General features: G+C 34.5%; 1 protein-coding gene across 1 annotated transcript; it reads left to right on the plus strand.

Moving 5' to 3' along the window:
- Window positions 1-9,777: 9,777 nt before the first annotated feature.
- LOC110915301 (phototropin-1) lies at window positions 9,778-20,228 on the plus strand. Its single transcript, XM_022159978.2, has 22 exons — window positions 9,778-10,343; window positions 10,546-10,717; window positions 12,694-12,876; window positions 14,272-14,363; window positions 14,754-15,066; window positions 15,142-15,397; window positions 15,551-15,621; window positions 16,055-16,161; window positions 16,251-16,300; window positions 16,567-16,671; window positions 16,798-16,857; window positions 17,444-17,533; window positions 17,637-17,798; window positions 17,970-18,050; window positions 18,145-18,248; window positions 18,543-18,592; window positions 18,688-18,794; window positions 19,042-19,167; window positions 19,258-19,309; window positions 19,401-19,513; window positions 19,886-20,026; window positions 20,127-20,228. Exons 1-22 carry the CDS (start codon window positions 9,824-9,826, stop codon window positions 20,226-20,228), a joined length of 3,057 nt encoding a protein of 1,018 aa, XP_022015670.1. The 5' UTR covers window positions 9,778-9,823.
- The last annotated feature ends 212 nt before the right edge of the window (window positions 20,229-20,440 follow it).

Raw genomic sequence — 20,440 nt, forward strand, 5'->3', positions numbered from 1 at the left:
AATTACTAGGTTTGAAATTATATTTTAATAATTGAAACAAATATTGAGCATTTTCATAACGAGGGTGGAGGGAACGATTTTCTTATTTATATTAATTGTCAGGTTAGAAATTATATCTTAATAATTGAAACAAATATCAAGCATTTTCATAATGAGGGTGGAGGGAACGATTTTCTTGCTTAACAAATAATTTATTTATTTGATATATTTAAAATACAAGAAGAATAATAACTACATTTACCACACTAATAAATTTATCTAAAAACAACCACCCTTTTAAGATGCAACTCAAGTCCATATATTTAAATTTTAAAGTTATATAACTTAATAATTACCGATAATTTATACTTATCTAATTAATTTAAATATTGTTTTGTAGCTACAAGTTTATCTAATTGGCTAATTGTTATATGGCTAATCTAAACATTTCAACAATATTTTTAGAACTAATAAATTAAGACCACTGTTATTTAAATAAAATTTGGGTTAACGTCGTGAGAAAGTCAATGATACAGTTTGTCTTCTAATCGATGGTTCAAATGCTTTTCATATTTATAAACTTGACAAACATTACAAGTTTTGACCATACCTAAAACAAAATTTTGTTCGGATATCAGAAACGTGTCTTAAAATATCGTTTCATAATTGTTAAACCTCCGTTATTAACATTTTTGATATTTTATTTACTTAACCCGTATAATACACGGGGTTATAATCTAGTAAATGTAATAATTAAAGCTAAAACACATTCAAAACCAAAAAAAAAGCCTAGATACGTGCCTCACGTGAACTGCCCCATTCGAGGGTGAAATTCCAGATTTTGAGTGATCCAATGTCACATCACCTAAACGGCGGCCCTAGTCAAGATCTGCCTAGACTACGTTGTCTTAACCGGGCTCGCACTGGGTTGGCCAGATTTGGTTACGGCGTTCCCCGGAAATCGTACTGCCTCCACAAGAGATGTCTCGCTAAAGTAACAGCCGAATGAAAACCGGGGTGCGGCTCAGGATCGAACCCCCTCGGTGGGTTTGTCACCAAAATTGCCCAATATCCACCTCAATATGACACAAGTGGAAATTGAACTTGAGTCTTCATTGAAATCCAAGTCTTCTACCACTGGAAAAAAGGGGGATACAAATTGTACCATGTTCCTTTCATATTCAAACTTATCCAATCAACTTCTGTACGTGTCAGATAAAATTGTGACATGTTATACTCATTACTTGTTATCATTATTTTAAAGGTATTTCATCATTTTAATCAAGTTTTATATTTTATAGAACTTTTTATAATCTCCTAGGTATATTTCTTAAATTTTTATAATGTTTTAGGTGTAATATTGTCACATGATACTGTTATATTGAAGTTTCATTATGTTTTATGTTAGTATCAAGCGACGCTGTATATTTTCGAATTCAACAAGTCCAACAAAAAGAAGTGATGGGTTTCGAATTTGTTTAAATTAGGGCTGACATATCGTGTATACCCGTACACGATAAGACACGGCACGATAAGACACGATACACGAAATCCCATACACGAACACGACACGATAACTTACCGTGTCCTTTTTTTCAAACACGAACACGAACACGACACGATTTATATGAAAATTACCTGTTAATACCTGTTAACACGACTGCTCGACTGTTATACACGAAAATTACCTGTTAATACCTGTTAACACGAACACGACATGCTATCTGAGAGTTACAGAGGGAGTTTACGGTTTTATGTTTTTTTAATTGAATGAGGAATGTAAATAGAAAGGAATTAAGGAACCCACACGCACATGGCTGATGAGTTTTATTTAATTTATTTTCTTATCATGTACTAACGGGTATTAACAGGTAAACATGTATATAACCTGTTTATACACGAAAATTAACAGGTAATCTCGTGTCTACCTGTTTGGTACACGATACCTGTTAAGGCCATGCACGATACCTGTTAACTTCGTGTAGGTTCGTGTCGTCTATTCGTGTATTCGTGTAAAATTGCCGGCCCTAGTTTTAATTGAATGTAAAGTTTCAAATGATGACGTAACCGAACCAACACACAATGCACAAATGAGTAAAACACGTAGAAAATGAGAACAAGAAGAGCACGATTTTTTACTAGATATTTTACTATGCTCAGTAGAAAACAGTCGTGGATCAAAATAGGCTCAAAGTTTACTAAACCTTCATCAAAACCCGATAAACAAATGACTTTAAGCCCAATTGAATGAATGTATTGTTTATAACTTTATGAAATTACCATTATATGTATTTCTTGATCATACGATATATATTATTATTGAAACATTGGTCATTGTTGATGACCCAACTTGACCTAGTAATTTTCTTTCTGATGTTGATGGATATCTAAAAAAGGGAAAAATAATAATTCCTAGAGACATATAGTTGTATAAGATAAATGAAGAGACACAAACTGTGTTTATACATTTACATAGCTTGGCATTGTTCAAATAATTGATATATTTTATGGTAGAAGATAAGTGTGATTGATTATGGGGATGTTTGAAATGGTGTAGGAAGCATGTGAATTTGTATGTCATGGGCATGGGTATGGGCTATGCTAGTGGCGGAACTAGACCTTCAACTCAGGGGTATCCCAAAATTTTTTAGGGGTGTCCTCGTACTTGTTCAGGGGTGTCCTGTGTATAAAAATCGGAAAAAAATTTTTTTTTTACACTACTCGTAAAAACTTGAGCCGTAGCCCGGGCTACGCCCGTTTACACTACAGGTCCGCCCCTGGGCTATGCCACCATTTTCTGTCATCTCTCTTTTCCTTTTCTACATTATAACTCTTTCCGGTGATCATATATACCACCTGAAGCAGAGCCGGCCGGAGGGGTGCGGGGTGGGCAACGGCTCGGGGCCTAAATTCTCCGGGGGCCAATTTTTATTTTTTATTTTTAATAAAGATACGTTGTAGAACTTAGAATATATATAAGTACCGAATTGGAAAATGATATGATGAGGTGTATGGTTTGGTTGTTCCCATATCACTTTATTAGCAAATAGATCTTGAGTTCTAATCTTGATAGCTTCATTTTTAATTGATTTTTTTTTTCAAATCTTTAGTTGATTTTTTTCTTTATGTTTGATAACTATGCATTAAATGTAAATGACATTAATTGTCTAATTTTGTGTTACATTAAATTAAAATGGGAATCATAGTTCCTGAACTCAAGAACCTTAAAATCTTTAGTTGATTTTTTTCTTTATGTTTGATAACTATGAATTAAATGCAAATGACATTAATTGTCTAATTTTATATTACATTAAATTAAAATGGGAATCATAGTTCCTGAACGAACCTTAAAAGGTGAGGACTCAAAGTTCATTTGAAGCTAATCAACTTACCTTTGCACAAAAAAGGTAAATTGCTTTCTTTATTACATTAGGGTTTATCTTCATTTTGTTTGCAAGAAATTGTTTTCAAAGTATACATGTTACAATTTATTACATACGTCATGAATATGTAAAGATAAGTAAACACCTAAACATGGGCGGATCCAGGGTTTTTGGAACCTCATCAGCTTGAAAAAAATAGTGGAAACCTTGCATGATTTGGATAAAATTAGTGAGAATCAGTGAATATCTATCAAAAGGAATCATCTGGAAAAAAATTATGAATTCGTCACTGCACGTAAAATCGAATATCTTATGAAATAGTAAACATTAATTCTTATTGTTTGTATGAGGTTCCTAAACATGTATTCCTTTTGTTTGTATCCCTAAAGAACTATGTACATGTTGGAATAGCATTTGCATAATGAGCACTATTCACTTGTGTATCAATCTTTTTATCCGAAAAATGAGATCGTGGTACTTCTGAATGTTAAACTCTGTCAGTGATATTAGTAAACCTGTCAAGATCTTGTTATTTAATTTTGATAGTCATTTTTGAATTAAATGCACGTGATTTAAAGAAGTCTCAAGTTGCATTTAATATATAGTTAAATCTAAATCAAAATTAAAGATTACAAATATTTAAAATCAGTTGTATTTGGGTTGCCTTCTCGTCCTGGCAATTGGTTGGGTTAAATGGTGTTTTTAATGAAATTGTCTTTCAATATCAATACCAATGAACTCTAGATCAAGTGGTAGGGTTTTTCTTTTAAAACTCAAATTAAATTTTCATTTGGTGTAAAAAAGAAGTGAGACACTCGTGGGCAGGTATAGGAGACCTAGGGAAATATAGGTTCCATCCTTGAGCCAAACAAGTTTTACCGGTAATTTTACCGTCGTGCCTATGGGCGGTGGGTTACCGGGTTTTCCCGGAATTGGTGGTGGGCGGCTCGGGTTACTCTTGGAGTACTCCGTTTGTCCAGTGGGTGCCCTGAGAGTGCTCGGGATTGATTTGTTGGCCGTTCAAAAAAAATATTTTTTAAGAGTTAAATGTCGTTTTAGTCCCTTTGGTTTGAACCATTTTTTCAGTTTAGTCCAAATGTTTCATTTTTCGTCTGTGGGTCCAAAAAGGTTTGACCGTTGTCATTTTAGTCTACTGGGTTAACTTCATCTATTTTTTCAGTTAACGAGAAGGGCAATTCGGTCATTTTATATGGCTGAATTGCTCTTCTAGTTAACAGAATTACATACAAAATAGCCTGAATTGCCCTTTTCTTTAATAGAAAAATAGATAAAGTTAATACAGTAGGACCAAAATGGAAACGGTGAAACCTTTTTGGACCCACAAGCGAAAAATGAAACCTTTAGATTAAACTGATAAAATGGCTAAAACCACAGCAACTAAATTGACTTTTTTTTTTTTTTTTTTTTTAATTAGGTAACTGAATATTGAAGCCATAGATGGGCAAAACGGAACGCAGTCATGAGCTTTTCATGCATATATAATAGACTCACTGAACTCAACGGATTAATAGTGATGAATATATTTAAAGGATTAATATCTTAAAAAACCAATACATATTCTTTTTTTTTTCATAAGAAATAATCCCTCAAGATAGTGGTATATATTCAAGTCATTAAGCATGTAAAAGAAAAAGAAAAGTCTCACATCCTAATTTTATTATATGAAAGTTTCAAGCTTTTTCTAACGGTGAATTCCTATAAACCAAGTGGTGATGATTTAAACTTCATTATTGGCATTTAAGTGAATTTTAGGTGGTACAATATTAGAAAGTGTGTTTTGCGGTTTGATTAAAAAAAGAGTAAAAGCCCCTCATTACCAAGATTTCTATATATTTGTATTGATCTATGATACGGTTTGAATTTGAACAAGCTTGAGATTGATTAACAATGGTCAAGCTGTTAACACTCAGGGATGCTCAGACAATAAGGAGCTTCCGGTGAGGCTGTTAATGACAGTTGAGAGAGAATTTAGGAGGGAAACTGATTATTATTTCACAAGATACCCTAGTCTATTACAACATATCTCTTTTATAACCCAACTCCTAACCACCTTACAACTGTTAACTAACTACCCCTATAACTGTCTAACTAACTAACAACCTCTGTTGCTAATCCAATGCTAACTAACCCCTGTTGACTAATCCACTGTCAGCTAACCTCTGTCGTTCTCTAACCCAATCCACAGTTGCGAACCAACCCTCAATCCCCTGCTGATTGATCCACTGACTCTTGACAGACCTTTCCATCCACTGCCATCTGAACCACTGATCTTTTACCTGTAACAATACCCCCCTGATAACCTGATCCTTGACCCCAAGGATCAAAATTTGGAAAACTTTTGAACCATAATTTTGCTTCACTGATGTTTATATCTTTGGCCAAAGTTTGCATCACTGATATTTGTATCTTTGGCCAAAGGATATTTTCATTGACCTTCCACTTCCACTTAACTAGCCATTTTTTTACCACTTCCTTTTGGTACCTGAATACCCTTTTTCCAAACACATAAGCAAGATTTGATTCCACACAAACGCTACAATTTTCAGATTTGGTACGCTGCTTCTGTTTAAGCTTCTTACTATCCTTCTTCTCGATATAAGCATGTATAATTTTCTTTGTTGGACACCAATGTCTCAGCACCAGAACAGTTTTACAATATGATTTGAGAAAAACCAGCAGTTTAGGATCAGCTGAGGTGGCATTCCCAACTTCAACTACATCTGGCCTTGAACTAGCTTTTTTGTTTGATATAACGTTAACAGCAGTCCTTTCAGTCTTATCATTCTTCTCAAAAGGAGCAGATTCTCTACCCTTAATGCTGGTTGTTATGAGACCATGATAGTGCCCCCTTTTAGCTTCTATACTTACACCATCCAATATTTTTTTATCTACTTCAGTTTGTTTCACTTTAGTTACTTCTAATTCCTTATAATTTGGACATCCATCCCTACCAATTTTTTCAACCACTTTTTCCCTATTTCTAGAACCATTCCATATACTCATTGTTTCAGTTATAAAAGATTCCATATGAACCTTTTCAAGAGCATCATTTGATTCAACTTCTTCTACTTTGTTTGAGTTCATTGTAACTTCAAGTGATTGAGACCTTAAAATTGATTCTAAAACAGACTCTTCTAATTTTGCTAAACAATATGCATGATAAAGAGTCGTGGGATTAAACATTCTCACCTTAATTTGAATGTCTTCTTTCAATCCTTCCAAGAAACACGTTAATGCATACTCTTGTGAAATTTGCAATTGATTAATGAATGTGTTAAAAGAATCATAATACTCCTTCACACTACCAATCTGTTTGGGTATTTTTTCCACAATCTTAGAATCATCATTTCTTGTTAATGACTCATTAACCCTCGACCCCTCATGTTTTCTTTCATTTTTTATTGGTATAGGCATTTCATCGAACACCTGATGAGCAACCTCAGTTCTGATGAATCCTGATGAACATCTTAATCCCATTTCCCTTCTAATATCACTAACATCAGAACAAATTTGTTGAGAAGTGGGTTTTGACAAATCTAACCTGAAATTAGCCAAATCGCTAATGGGTTCACTAATGGCCAACATCGCTTGTTCCTTCAATTTCGGTTGTAACTGCTTCCGGTGATTACCATTCTCAACATGGATTTCAGAAAGTCTTTGATAATTCCTCGTATTGGTTTGATTATTGACTATCTGAGTCAACTGTAAGGACAACCCAGCCACCATGTTCTTCACCTCTTCCAAACGCTTCGTATTTTCTTCGATTCGAATATTCATTTGCTGATTACTACCAGCTTCATCAGCATCAATATGACCGTGTCTTTTTGTCATTTTGAATTGAAATTGATCTGAACAAAGATCAATTGAGAATTGAATTGAACGGACGGAAATTGAAGGAATTCGATCGAACTAATGATCGAATTCAGAAATTGAAATTGAAGGTTTGCAAATTTTCCCCAATCGATTGAATTAGGTTCTGAATCGATGCGAATCAAGAGCGTCCAAGGATAGACAGCTCTGATACCAATGATACGGTTTGAATTTGAACAAGCTTGAGATTAATTAACAATGGTCAAGCTGATTAACACTCAGGGATGCTCAGACAAGAAGGAGCTTCCGGTGAGGCTGTTAATGACAGTTGAGAGAGAATTTAGGAGGGAAACTGATTATTATTTCACAAGATACCCTAGTCTATTACAACATATCTCTTTTATAACCCAACTCCTAACCACCTTACAACTGTTAACTAATTACCCCTATAACTGTCTAACTAACTAACAACCTCTGTTGCTAATCCAATGCTAACTAACCCCTGTTAACTAACCCCTGTTGACTAATCCACTCTCAGCTAACCTCTGTCGTTCTCTAACCCAATCCACAGTTGCGAACCAACCCTCAATCCCCTCCTGATTGATCCATGACTCTTGACAGACCTTTCCATCCACTGCCATCTGAACCACTGATCTTTTACCCGTAACAACCTAATGATCTAATTCTCATAGTATTTAATAAGCTTGAAATTATTAAATAAGAAAAATGTTTACAAACTAATAAACTATGTGATTGATCATAAACATGTTCACAAGATGATGTCATTTGTTATCTTAAAATATACACACACAGGCAGAAATATCTAATGTGGAAATATCTAAATTCTCGTGAAATTTTCTAATATGTGTTTTTCTAACAAAATATGTTCAACAAATAAATGTTGGTGTATATATGTAGCTTCTCCATATTTTGTCTTCATATATTCACATCGCATTCTCATTGCCTTGCGCACACATGGCTCATAGCAACTTTATCCGACACAAATAATACGAAGCATTTGCTCTCTGATTTAAATTTTTTTTAATACCTTTTTAAAAGTTTCAGATTAGAACCATTGCCATTTTGTTGATGTTGTAAATTGCCCTTCATTGGATTGTTTTTCTCTTCAGTTCATTTAGCCAGCTGAGGCATTTACATACTATAACATCATATGAAGAGCATAGAAAATATTATATATACATAAGGGTAGGATCCGATACAAACAAAATTAGCCTACTAAAGGTATAAATAACTAGTGTTATTATTATTATTACTCAACAGTTTTAACTAGAGGAATTACACTACAAGAAATGAATTAGAGTTTTAGTAATTACTCGACCTAGTTTAAAACGGTAGAGTAATAATAATTACTCTAGTGTTAGCATAATTACTATAGTTATTTGAATGTTCACTGCGTTAAATTTTATTTGTATTTGATTCTAACACTCTACATGTATACTTATTAGTTATATTTATACGTCCATGTCTATTTCAAAGTAGCTTTTACCTTTTTGTTTAACGAATCTTGATAATCGCCTTCGAAGAAGAAAACAAGATCCACAAACCGTGAACTAGTTTACTTGTACGTTTCACTTTTGTGATTATTAAAAATGTCCATAGAAAGTACAAAAACCTAGCCCACAAAGCAAAACTTCACCCTCAAAGTACATGAGAAGGTGATCGATCACATTCATATCTGCATAACGTTTTGTACGTTTGAAGGGAATTATGAAGATTTATAGAATTCAAATGAATCTACAAATTTTTTCATGGTTTTGTGGTATTGAAATATACAACTTATATTTCATACACATTAACTATGTGTGAGCAGAAAATCGAAATAATCGAACCGTAACCGAAATAATCGAAGAAACCGAACCGCAACAAAAACTGATGGTTCGGTTTTCAGATATTTTATAACCAAAAATTACGGTTCGGTTTTCGGATAACCATTTTTAATAACCGAAAAAAACCGAACCGAAATAGTAGGCCTAGTCTATATATTTTTATGTTTAACCCGTACTAGTAGAAATTATTAATTTATTCTTAAATGTTAAATATTTATAATAAAAACATTAACATGTTGAAATAATTTATGTATTGCCTAAAAGAAATAACAAAATTTAATATAAAAATTAAATGAACTTCAAAGTATTATAAAAGAAAATGTTTTAAAAAAACTTTGCATAAACATAAAAATAGATTAAAGGTTAGGTTTACGTGACAATATTAATTAAAAATATTAATTATAATAACTTAAATGTAAACATATAAGAAAAATTCTTAAGTTTTAAAGTATAAATTTTTTATTTTTTGAAACTTACATAATTTGTTCCAAAAACCGAAATAACCGAAAACCCGACGTAAAAACCGAGAAAACCGAAACCGAACGGTTTTAAAAAATCGAAAACTGATATTTCGGTTTTGGTTTTGCCCAAAAACCAAACCGGACCGAACCGTGCATACCCCTAAGTCATTAAGTGCTCTCAGACATATCTTTGCTACTTGAAATGACAAAATTGCCCTGAATGTTTGATACTCTCTCACTTCATGTTACACCACCATATATTCATATGTGATCTCAAAACCTAAAATACACTTCACTCTAGTTTCATAAATTCAAGTTTTGCATGCATGTAGAGAAAATGGAGTCAAAGCCACCACCATTATTCAAACAAGCTCAGAGGGACGTCCGTGAGTCACTTGAAGTATTCAACCCATCAAGCAACGACGCCTCCGCCTCATTCCGGTCACAACCCACCTGGCGGAGCTGGGCGGAGTCACCACCGAACAACCCCGAACCACCTCCGCCAGCGGATCTCAATGCCAACGTTGCCATCTCTATCTCTCACTCCGGTAAGCTGCCGGATGATGAGATCAAGTCATGGATGGCCCTTAAAGATCCTAAGGCGCCTTCGTTTGCTCTGAGCTCAACATCGGCGACGGTGGCCCCACCGTCGCCGATGGGCGCAGCTGAGCAAAGAGCGGCCGAGTGGGGGTTGGTTCTGAAAAAAGACGCTGAGACCGGGAAACCACAGGGGGTTCAAGTAAGAACCTCCGGCGAGGATGCTAATGCAAAACCGAGTTCAAATCGGAGGGATTCGGGTACCTCGGTGCAGAGTTCTAGTGATATATCAGATGATGGATCAGGTAATTTTATCATCTGCAATACCATATAGAATAATGAAAAACCCGTAAGGTATTATGTGCTATTTACCAATTATATTGGGATATAATGAATATAGTGAAAAAAAAAACTAATTAAATTATATCTAGATAAAAATAATTATAATAAGCTATAACAAATATATTCTGTCTACGGATCATGTTACGAAATGATATGACGATGCAGGTAATGAAAGAGCCCTAAGAGTATCGGAGGACTTGAAGGACGCATTGTCGACATTTCAACAAACGTTTGTGGTTTCGGATGCCACAAAACCGGACTATCCGATTTTGTATGCAAGTGCCGGCTTCTTCAAGATGACCGGTTATACTTCTAAAGAAGTAATAGGTAGAAATTGGTATGGCTTCTCTACCTTTGTAATCGTTTTTTTTTTTTTTTTTGTTGTTGTTGTTGAGCTGAAATCGGTAAATACAACATCGCATTCATCGCAGTAAGTTGGTCCACGATGTGCTTGAATCGGCGACCAAAATCAGCCACAGTAGAGGTACCCTTCGAAATCAGACGCAGTTGATCGCGCAGATTCTGAATCCGATCAACGGATGTATTGCTAAAGGCCTGTTCAAGTGCCTGCCAAATGGAATATGCAGTGGGGAGACCGATGACTTCCCCTAAAACTTCTTCAGTGAGGGAAGCATTTAGAAGCATAACAGCTTTTTGATCATCAGTCTGCCACGCAACATACAACGGGTTCGGGGTGCGTTTATCACCATCAACGATCTCAGCATTGGGTGGATCAGAACCATTGATATGTGCACTCAGATTTTGCACATTGAACAGAGGAATCATTTGGTTTTTCCAATAGAGGTAATTTGTGGGAGTGAGTTTTAGAGCTATCATGTGCATGATGGAGTTCATAGGTGCAGGAGTATTAGGGACAGAAGGGGAGGCCATGGACAGGAGATGAAGACGAAGGGGAGGGGGGAATATGGGAAAAAGAAAGTAAGAAAGATAGACTGGCTCTATACCATGTGGATAGATTGAATTGGAATGCCTCACAATATGAGGATTACATCTATATATACACAGATACCAATACTCATGCAATGAATACAAAGAAAATGAATGGATACAATAAATAAATAAAGGGAAAATGAATGGACAAGAATTAATGCACGTTAACAGTAGTTACCAGTACTAATACATAAATGAGCATTTGCGACCGCTAAACTTGCCAGACATGTTTTTTTTTCAACCATCAAAATGGTAGTATGTGTTTTTTTTCGCGACGGTCTTATAACTTGGTCACAACTTGTTTTCATCGCTGAAATACGCTAGCGACACTGGTTTGCGACCACCTTTTTACAGAGACTTTACGGCTGCTACAAACTTAATATTTATTTATTTTTAAGATTTTTGAAAAACTTTTTCAACCGTTTTTGAGATGAACTTATAATTAATTTTCTTTGATTTTTTTTTAAATATTGTTACCAGTTTCCGACGGCATTATCTTTATATTATATTTGTTTAAACTTTAAACTTTAAACTCTAAACTCTTCTGCAACATTTTTACCAAGGGCATGTTTGGCTAAGCTTATTTAAGTTAAAAAGGACTTTTGGGAAAATGATTTATTGACTTATGAGTTTTTAAAAAAAGAGTTTTTAAAAAAGTGTTTGGATTATCTTATGGGGTGGGAAAAGCCAATAACTCAATAAGTTGTTTTTTAAAAAGTGTTTGGCTTAGCTTATTGATGTAAAATGACTAAAAGGGGTGTTATAAGGGGTAATTTGGTAATTTGATGTTTGAAAAGTCATAAGCTGATCAAGAAGTCACAATATGTTAACTTTTCAAAAACTCCTTTTTTCTTCTTTTCAAAAAGTCACTTTAAAAAGGATCTTTATGTTATCCAAATACAAAAACTCTTTATTGGCTTTTTGATTAAGTCAATAGGCCAATAAGTTGGTTGGAAAAGCTTAGCCAAACATGCACCAACTTTCTAAAAGCGTCTATTACCTTTTTGTGATTAATTTTTTTTATTGCTCTCTTAAAACCAGCGATCGTTTTAAGTCCAATTTGTTTTCAGTCGTCAATTAGCGACTATTTGGTCTATGTCGCTAAATTTGCAACTGTTTTACGTCCATTGTTTTCAGTTGTCAATTAGCGACTATTTCATTTTGAGTCGCTTTTATCTATTTTTTTAGTAATGCAATAAAGTGACAAGTAAACAGGTCCGTGATGGGTTGAAATTTTGTTTCTTAAAGCTATATATTTAACAAAACAAACGTGTAGTCTAACTTTTTATACTTATTATTATGAAAGAAATTCAAACTTTTATAAGTAAAACGATTAACTTTGTTGGTTGTTTTGGGTTGCAGCCGGTTCCTACAAGGCGCAGACACGAACCCAGAAGACGTCGCTAAAATCAGGGAAGTGTTGCAAAAGGGTACGACATATTGTGGCAGGCTCCTCAACTACAAGAAAGATGGATCCCCCTTTTGGAACCTTCTCACTGTTTCCCCCATCAAAGATGAATCTGGCAACATCCTCAAATTCATTGGGTATGTTTTGGTCAAATTCAATATATATCATCCATCAAAAGAGTGTTAATTTTATTACAAAAAAATAATTTAGAATATTTTATAAACCAATTTGGTTGTTATACTTATGAAGTATTTAATCAAGACCAAGATTGGTAACCAACTTCTTGATATAATTAATATGATTTTCGGGGTTTCCAGTAATTTTTTGAGTTCAATGATCAGACTAGAAACCAAAATAAAGTTTTTATTCGGCCCCTCAACAGTTTTTGCCGAAGTGCAATTTTTTCTCTCTTTGTTTTATGTAAGATCCACCACTGTATACACTGATTTTTTTTCTAAATCCACCACAGCATACACTATTTTTTTAGGGATACCCCTAATAGAGGTTCTTTAATCTTTAGTTTAATTATTTTGGACCACGCCACGATATTATATGCCGGGTTTATCAACGAGTACATATATGACCATGCATGTTGCATGTCCGGTAGCTCATGTTTGAAAATGGCTACAAAGAAATTCTTCTTTAGCCTGGTGACAATTCTAGTGTTGTCCTATCAAAGCTACCCCGACATCATGACATGTATTATTATGTCGTCTTGTTAAATAGTTTTCACTTTAGAATATGCAAAAGCCTAAGTACAACTTCATAAAACATTTGTATCTACAAGGACTAACATGCCCCCATCAGGGTTTCTAACCGCAACTACACGAGAGTAGGGCAATCGAGATGGCTACCCAATTCATAACTAAGCCTTTTAACAAGTTTATCTATATAATTCATTTTCTTTTTTGTTTCAATAGATAAGAGGATGAGGGAGGGACATGGTGGTCCTTTCTTTTATGGACCATTGGGTGCACATTTGTTAGTGATGTTACTAGGTGATGGTGAGTGATGGGTGCATGGCCAGTCCTTTGGGGTCTAGTCTTTGTTATACACATGGCTCTATAGGGTACACACTTTTTTTTAGTTTTAACTTCTCAAAAATATTCTTAGGACTATTTCTTTTTATATAGTAGTTTACTATTCTATACAACGACATAATAAGTCCAAAACTTAGAACGCGACTGTCGCATGTTCATTGTTAAACATTTTTGCGTTCAAAATTTATCAATTTGGTTGTTACAAACACTTTCATGAATCAAAGAAACTCAATCCATACTGGACATGTGGACTTGTTACCGTAACTAAAAAAACTTGCATAAAATTAGTTGAAGCTTGACGCTTAATTATCCAAGTACGAGCGGTTATGGAACTTATCCAAGTACGAGAGTGAAGACGATATGATGTGCCTAAGAAATATAAAATTATACGTCTGTGATCTTTTTTTATACAGGCCGATGAAATTGTACATTTCACTTTGTTATCGAATAATCTGTATGATTATATATTTTTTTCGTGTGGATTATACATAGAATGCAAGTGGAGGTTAGCAAGCACACAGAGGGCACGAAAGAAAAGATGCTTCGGCCTAATGGATTGCCTGAATCTTTGATTCGATATGATGGTACTCCTATGTATATTTTTGTTAAAGATTATCGTAAAAAAACAATCAAAATCATTTCTTAAAATGATTATGATATGGAATGTAATTTTTTTTAAAACAATTAAAGATAAAAACCAAAACATGTAATTAACTCTAATTTTTATGTGCTCTTTGAACAAGGTAATAATTGGTTTGAGGGGACATAAAACACATAATTTCAATTTTTTTATTTATTTTTTAGATAATTAATATATTAATTACAAACAAAAATCTACCCATTACATTTTTAACTATTTTTTTTGTCAAACAAATACAACTTTAATCAGCTTGTGTTCTTATAGATGGCTTGAATTAATTGACAGTTTTATTAATATGTGTACTGATTTATTTGATGAAATGAAAATCTTGCAGCCCGGCAAAAAGACATGGCGACTAGTTCAGTGACCGAGTTGGTGGATGCTGTGAAACGGCCTAGATCACTCAGTGAGTCCACCAATCAACACCCTTTCGCGACGGAATCAAAATACAATAGCGACAACAAAAAATCTAGTGTGTTAAATTTAGGCCGCCGAAAATCTGCCGAAACTATAACACCTCCACCGCCGCCACCACCACGTCCAAGACGGAATTCGCATCCAGGTGTCCGATCCATAACAACCATGCAGCCGATCAACGAACTCCCTGAAAAGAAGCAGAAAAAATCAAAACGACTTTCTTTTATGGGGTACTTTAAATTATATCTTAGAATATACTTTCGTCACTATATGCTATAAAATAAATGTACATGATTATTGTATAGGATTAAGAAGAAAAACCGAAAAAGTAGTGAAGAATTTGATGATGGATTCGAGGGTGAAGTTAACATTGTGGATACGGATGGTGAGGTTGATGATGAAGACGATTTTGAGCTGAAAAAGGACGATTCGAGGCCAGAAAGTTTAGATGACAAAGTGCGAAAGAAGGAGATGAGAAAGGGTATTGATTTAGCGACAACTCTTGAACGTATCGAGAAAAACTTCGTCATCACTGACCCACGACTTCCCGACAATCCCATTGTAAGTCTTTAAATGTCACTATTAAACTTTTTTCAGCAACGAGAAGTCTTGTTGCTAAATAGCCAGAGTCCGTTGTTAATGATTTTGCTATACACTTTGATCTTCTGTTAGAATATTAAAAATTACTAACACTTTCATGATCCGCATCACTAGATTTTTGCATCTGATAGCTTCTTAGAGTTGACGGAGTATAGCCGCGAAGAGATCCTGGGAAGAAATTGCAGGTATGTGTAAACAAAATAAAAAATAGCAGGAAAAAACTACACGAACGTGGTAATCTGTCGGTAAAATGTCTATCAGTGATCTGTCGGAAAAAAGTCTCATTGTGACGTCAGATTTTTGTCACTAAGCCCTCGCTGTTACACCTCATTGTCTGTGATTGCTCAGTAAATTACGCCGGTGATATGTCCCTATGTATTAACCACGTCATGTTTACCGACGGAATATTATTTGATAAGTTACCAACGAGAACCACTTTCACCAACAAAATACAAAGAGATCTGTCCATCAATAAATAGTTGATTTTCAATTTTTTAGTAACAATGACCTTGTACAGTACGTTACACTTTAGATTTTCTAGTCGACATTTCTACTGAAATATAGCAACGGCTTATAAACTTATTCTGTCATAATTTGTTCTATATTTATTTACTGAAGGTTTCTTCAAGGGCCTGAAACTGATCGATCAACTGTGCAAAAAATTAGAGAGGCAATTGATAACCAAACAGAGGTTACCGTACAGCTCATCAATTATACGAAAAGCGGTATGTATATGCAGCTATACAGTTTTAATTTGAAGATAAAAGATTGGTTTATTTGTTTGTGCTAATTTTCTTTTGTGGCAACTAATCAGGTAAAAAATTTTGGAACCTATTTCATTTGCAACCTATGCGTGATCAAAAGGTAAAATTCAAAGAAAATGCCCAAATTTTGGAACACTTCTAATTATTTAAGCATCTCCCGAAAAATAACTCACAGCTAAAAATTACTTTCACTGACAAAAAACAATTGTCAGTTTACCGTCGGTAAATTGTTAACCACACCTAGTTTCCCCAAAACACCTCCACCGACGAATCCTAGTGATTATCTACGGATTTTTTCGTTGCTAAAGACGTCTAATTTACACCGATTTTAGAGTATAAAGACTGTGTGTGCTTTTTGTTCCATAGGGAGAAGTACAATACTTCATTGGAGTGCAATTAGATGGAAGTCAACATGTTGAGCCACTTCACAATTGTATCCCTGAAACTACTGTTAAAGATGGTTCAGTTCTGGTAATAACAATTTGATGAAGACCCCTAATTACAAGCCTGTATATACTTACGATATGTTGTATTGATGTACGCGCATATATCTAGCATGGTGATGGTCACTAAAGTATGTGTTTCGTCGTGTTTCAGGTGAAAGAGACTGCGGAAAACATTGATGTAGCAGTACGAGAACTCCCAGATGCTAATATGGTAACTCCAATCCCTAGTGTCACGAGAACAAATATGTGACTTGCACATAATTTTCCATGACCACTTATATATATATGCAAAAACAACTTTACATATATAATATAATGTCTAAAGGAAGAAAATACTACCATAGGGATGTATATTTGCCACCAAAAAAAAACTGGCAAACTTACCGACTGAGTTGCGAAAAAACCATCCTCATCTGTCGCAAAAGGGTAACAAAATTAACAAAGTCAGTCGCTGAAAAGCGGTTGCAAATCAATCACTAAAAAACGGTCGCAAAATTTGAGATGGAAATATCGTTCCGTAACAAGTGGCCGCAAAATATTCACACGACAGATTTGCGACCAAAATTGCAGTCACAATTATAAGATGTTATTCAACCGAAAAGGTTGATGGTTTAGTCCGCCTATGGCAAATGCATAGAGTAGGAAGGTATGTGAGTTTGTCGTTAATGGACCCACAGTCGAAAAATAAAACCTTTTGACTAAACTGGCAAAATGGCACAAACCACATGGACTAAAATGACATTTAACTCTTATATCAATTTAATCACCTCAGAGTGAAAATTTTCTTGATGATACAGACCCCGGATGATCTATGGGCAAAACACTCGAATATAGTACACCCAAAGCCTCATAGAAGAGATACATCAGCATGGAAGGCTATTTTAAAGGTACCATACCCTTAAAATGTCTATGATTAGATCAGTCGCTAGTAATTATACAAATTCTGGTCCTCTGGATACTGATATATCTAATTCTTTCTGGTGTTTGTAGGTTATCGAGAGTGGTGAAAAGTTAGGATTGAAGCATTTTAGGCCCATAAAGCCTCTTGGGTCTGGCGATACGGGAAGTGTTCATCTGGTCGAGTTATGTGGAACTGGTGAATTTTTCGCGATGAAAGCAATGGATAAAGGTGTCATGATTAACCGTAACAAGGTAAAGACATTGCAAATATTGTTGTTCTTTTATGCCATAACTCATAATACTCCACTATGGAAGTTTCCTACCATTTCTACTTCATTTTGGTCCTCACCTTTTGCGACTGACTCGGTTTTTTTTTTTTTTTTTTTTTTTTTTTTTTTTTTTTTTTGCGCGCGCGCGAAATAGGTGCATAGAGCCTGTGCAGAAAGAGAGATCTTAGATGTCTTAGACCATCCTTTTCTTCCAGCGTTATACGCTTCATTTCAGGTAAAATATCATATGTTAGAATACAAATGTCGAGTAGCAGAGGGAGTCTTTTAGCTTCTAGAAATCTTGTAACAAACGACATTAATCTTCGCAGACGCCAACTCATGTTTGTTTAATCACTGATTACTGTCCTGGCGGAGAGCTTTTTATGCTTTTAGACCGACAAACAATGAAGGTCTTGAAGGAAGATGCTGTAAGGTATAATATCAATTCCAACTTGATTGTCTTCTTGGTCAGTAGATAATAGACATTAGATCAAATATTTTTTAACTAACACTACAAGAAACGTCCTAATCAGTGACCAAAACAATTTGGTCACTATAGGCTAAAGATTGAAATCAGTCATTAAGTGATTACTCACAAAGATTTAGTCAACAAATACAAAGGGGGTCGTTAATAGTATCAAAATTCAAAACAGAAGCAGTCACTAATTCCAGTAGTGGTAGTCGCTAAATCTGTTGTGACCGCTGATATTACGTTTTCCCTTTACAGATTCTATGCTGCTGAGGTGCTCGTGGCATTAGAGTATCTCCATTGTCAAGGTAGATCGTTGTTTATTATCTTTTACAAGTGAATAAAACTTTGGATGATGCTGAGGATCCTTTAGTGACCAAACTGTTATAATTTGGTGGTGTAGGTATTATATACAGAGATCTGAAGCCAGAAAATGTACTGATACAAAGCACTGGACATGTAGCTTTGACAGATTTTGATCTTTCTTGCTTGACATCCTGCAAACCTCAGGTAATCCCTTCTTGATTTGATTTTGTAACAAAACTAAAACATGCTATTCATGACATGTGACATTAGATTAGTGTATAAGTTTCATAGTTTTCGTAATTTGGGGAAGTTTAATTTCTTGAAATACAACGTACTTTGTATAAACCTTTTTTCTAACTGAAATCGTCTTGGTAGAGTCGTTTCTGCCAGTCGAAACTGTGTTTCAGTTAAGTTTGTGTTCTAATGAAATATCTATAATTTCTTGATTCAGCTTTTGACTAGTGAAATCAGTGAAAAGAAGAAGAAGCATCGAAAAAATCAACAGACTCCGGTTTTCATGGCCGAACCAGTTCGGGCTTCGAATTCCTTTGTTGGAACAGAAGAGTATATCGCTCCGGTTCGTGTAGTTATTATACCATTCACTTCACTTGCCAGTCTATGTTTCCTATAATATACAAATTCTTTTTTATTTTTTGCATTTTTTCAGGAGATTATAAGTGGAGTTGGGCATTCTAGTGCAGTAGATTGGTGGGCTTTTGGTAAAACTTCACTTCTATATATAATTCGGTTACTTTAGACATTATTCTAGTTTTGAAAAAGTTGAAAGATCAATATATGGTGGTGTTCTAGGTATTCTTCTATACGAAATGTTTTATGGGTACACGCCGTTTAGAGGAAAGACGAGGCAAAGAACATTTGCGAACATTCTTCATAAGGATCTGAAGTTTCCTAATAGCATCGCGGTATGAATTTTTCTTACAAGTGCTTTTCGTAGAGGTGGTAGTTTTAACCCATTTAAGTGTAATTAAGGATGGTTTGGTATATAGTTTCTTTAACAATCAATTAAGTTGTTAACACTTTAAAAACAAATATGTCAAAATGTATAACATTTTTATTAAAATATTGTATTTTAAAACAGTTATATAGTTTTTTTTTTTTTTTTAATCACATTAGCTATTTTCGCACTAAAATTTATCCGTTTTTGACTTGTTATCTACTTATCTTACTCACTTGACCCAACTATTTTGACACATATATTGTTTAAATTCATGTTTCATTATATGAACAGATTATACTATTAGAAAATGATCAGAATGAATTTTAATGTAATGCAGGTAAGCCTTTCAGCCAAACAGTTGATCTATAGATTGTTGCATAGAGATCCAAAGGATCGTTTGGGCTCACGCGAAGGCGCAAGTGAAGTGAAACGACATCCATTTTTCCGGGGTCTTAACTGGGCTTTAGTTCGTTGTGAGGTAAAGTTTATAAAATCCAGCGTTAAAAATTGTATTTACTAGTTTACTAAAAACTGATTAATTTAAAGTTTAAACACATTATATTTGTATGATTTTTCAGAACCCTCCTAAGCTGGAGACTCCTGTGTTTGGGGAGAATGAAGATGAAAAGGTCAAAGCAGTTGACCCTGGACTTAAAGATTTGGAGAATAATGTGTTCTGAGATTTGTGGAAGTATCTATGTGTGCTTAGTTTATTCCTGAATTTTATTTAAAGACAAGAATGGATTTGTGTTTGTGAATTTCATTTGTTTTATAATCTGTACTGTAATGTTTGTTATTTTTCATTTTTGTATCAGTTTTATTATCTGTAATGAATTTCCTTTATTTCTATAAAAATGAAAGCAGTTTAAATGGCGGTTTACACGTTTTCATG

The sequence above is a fragment of the Helianthus annuus genome, chromosome 1, assembly GCF_002127325.2.
Source record: "Helianthus annuus cultivar XRQ/B chromosome 1, HanXRQr2.0-SUNRISE, whole genome shotgun sequence".
Classification (NCBI taxonomy): domain Eukaryota; kingdom Viridiplantae; phylum Streptophyta; class Magnoliopsida; order Asterales; family Asteraceae; genus Helianthus; species Helianthus annuus.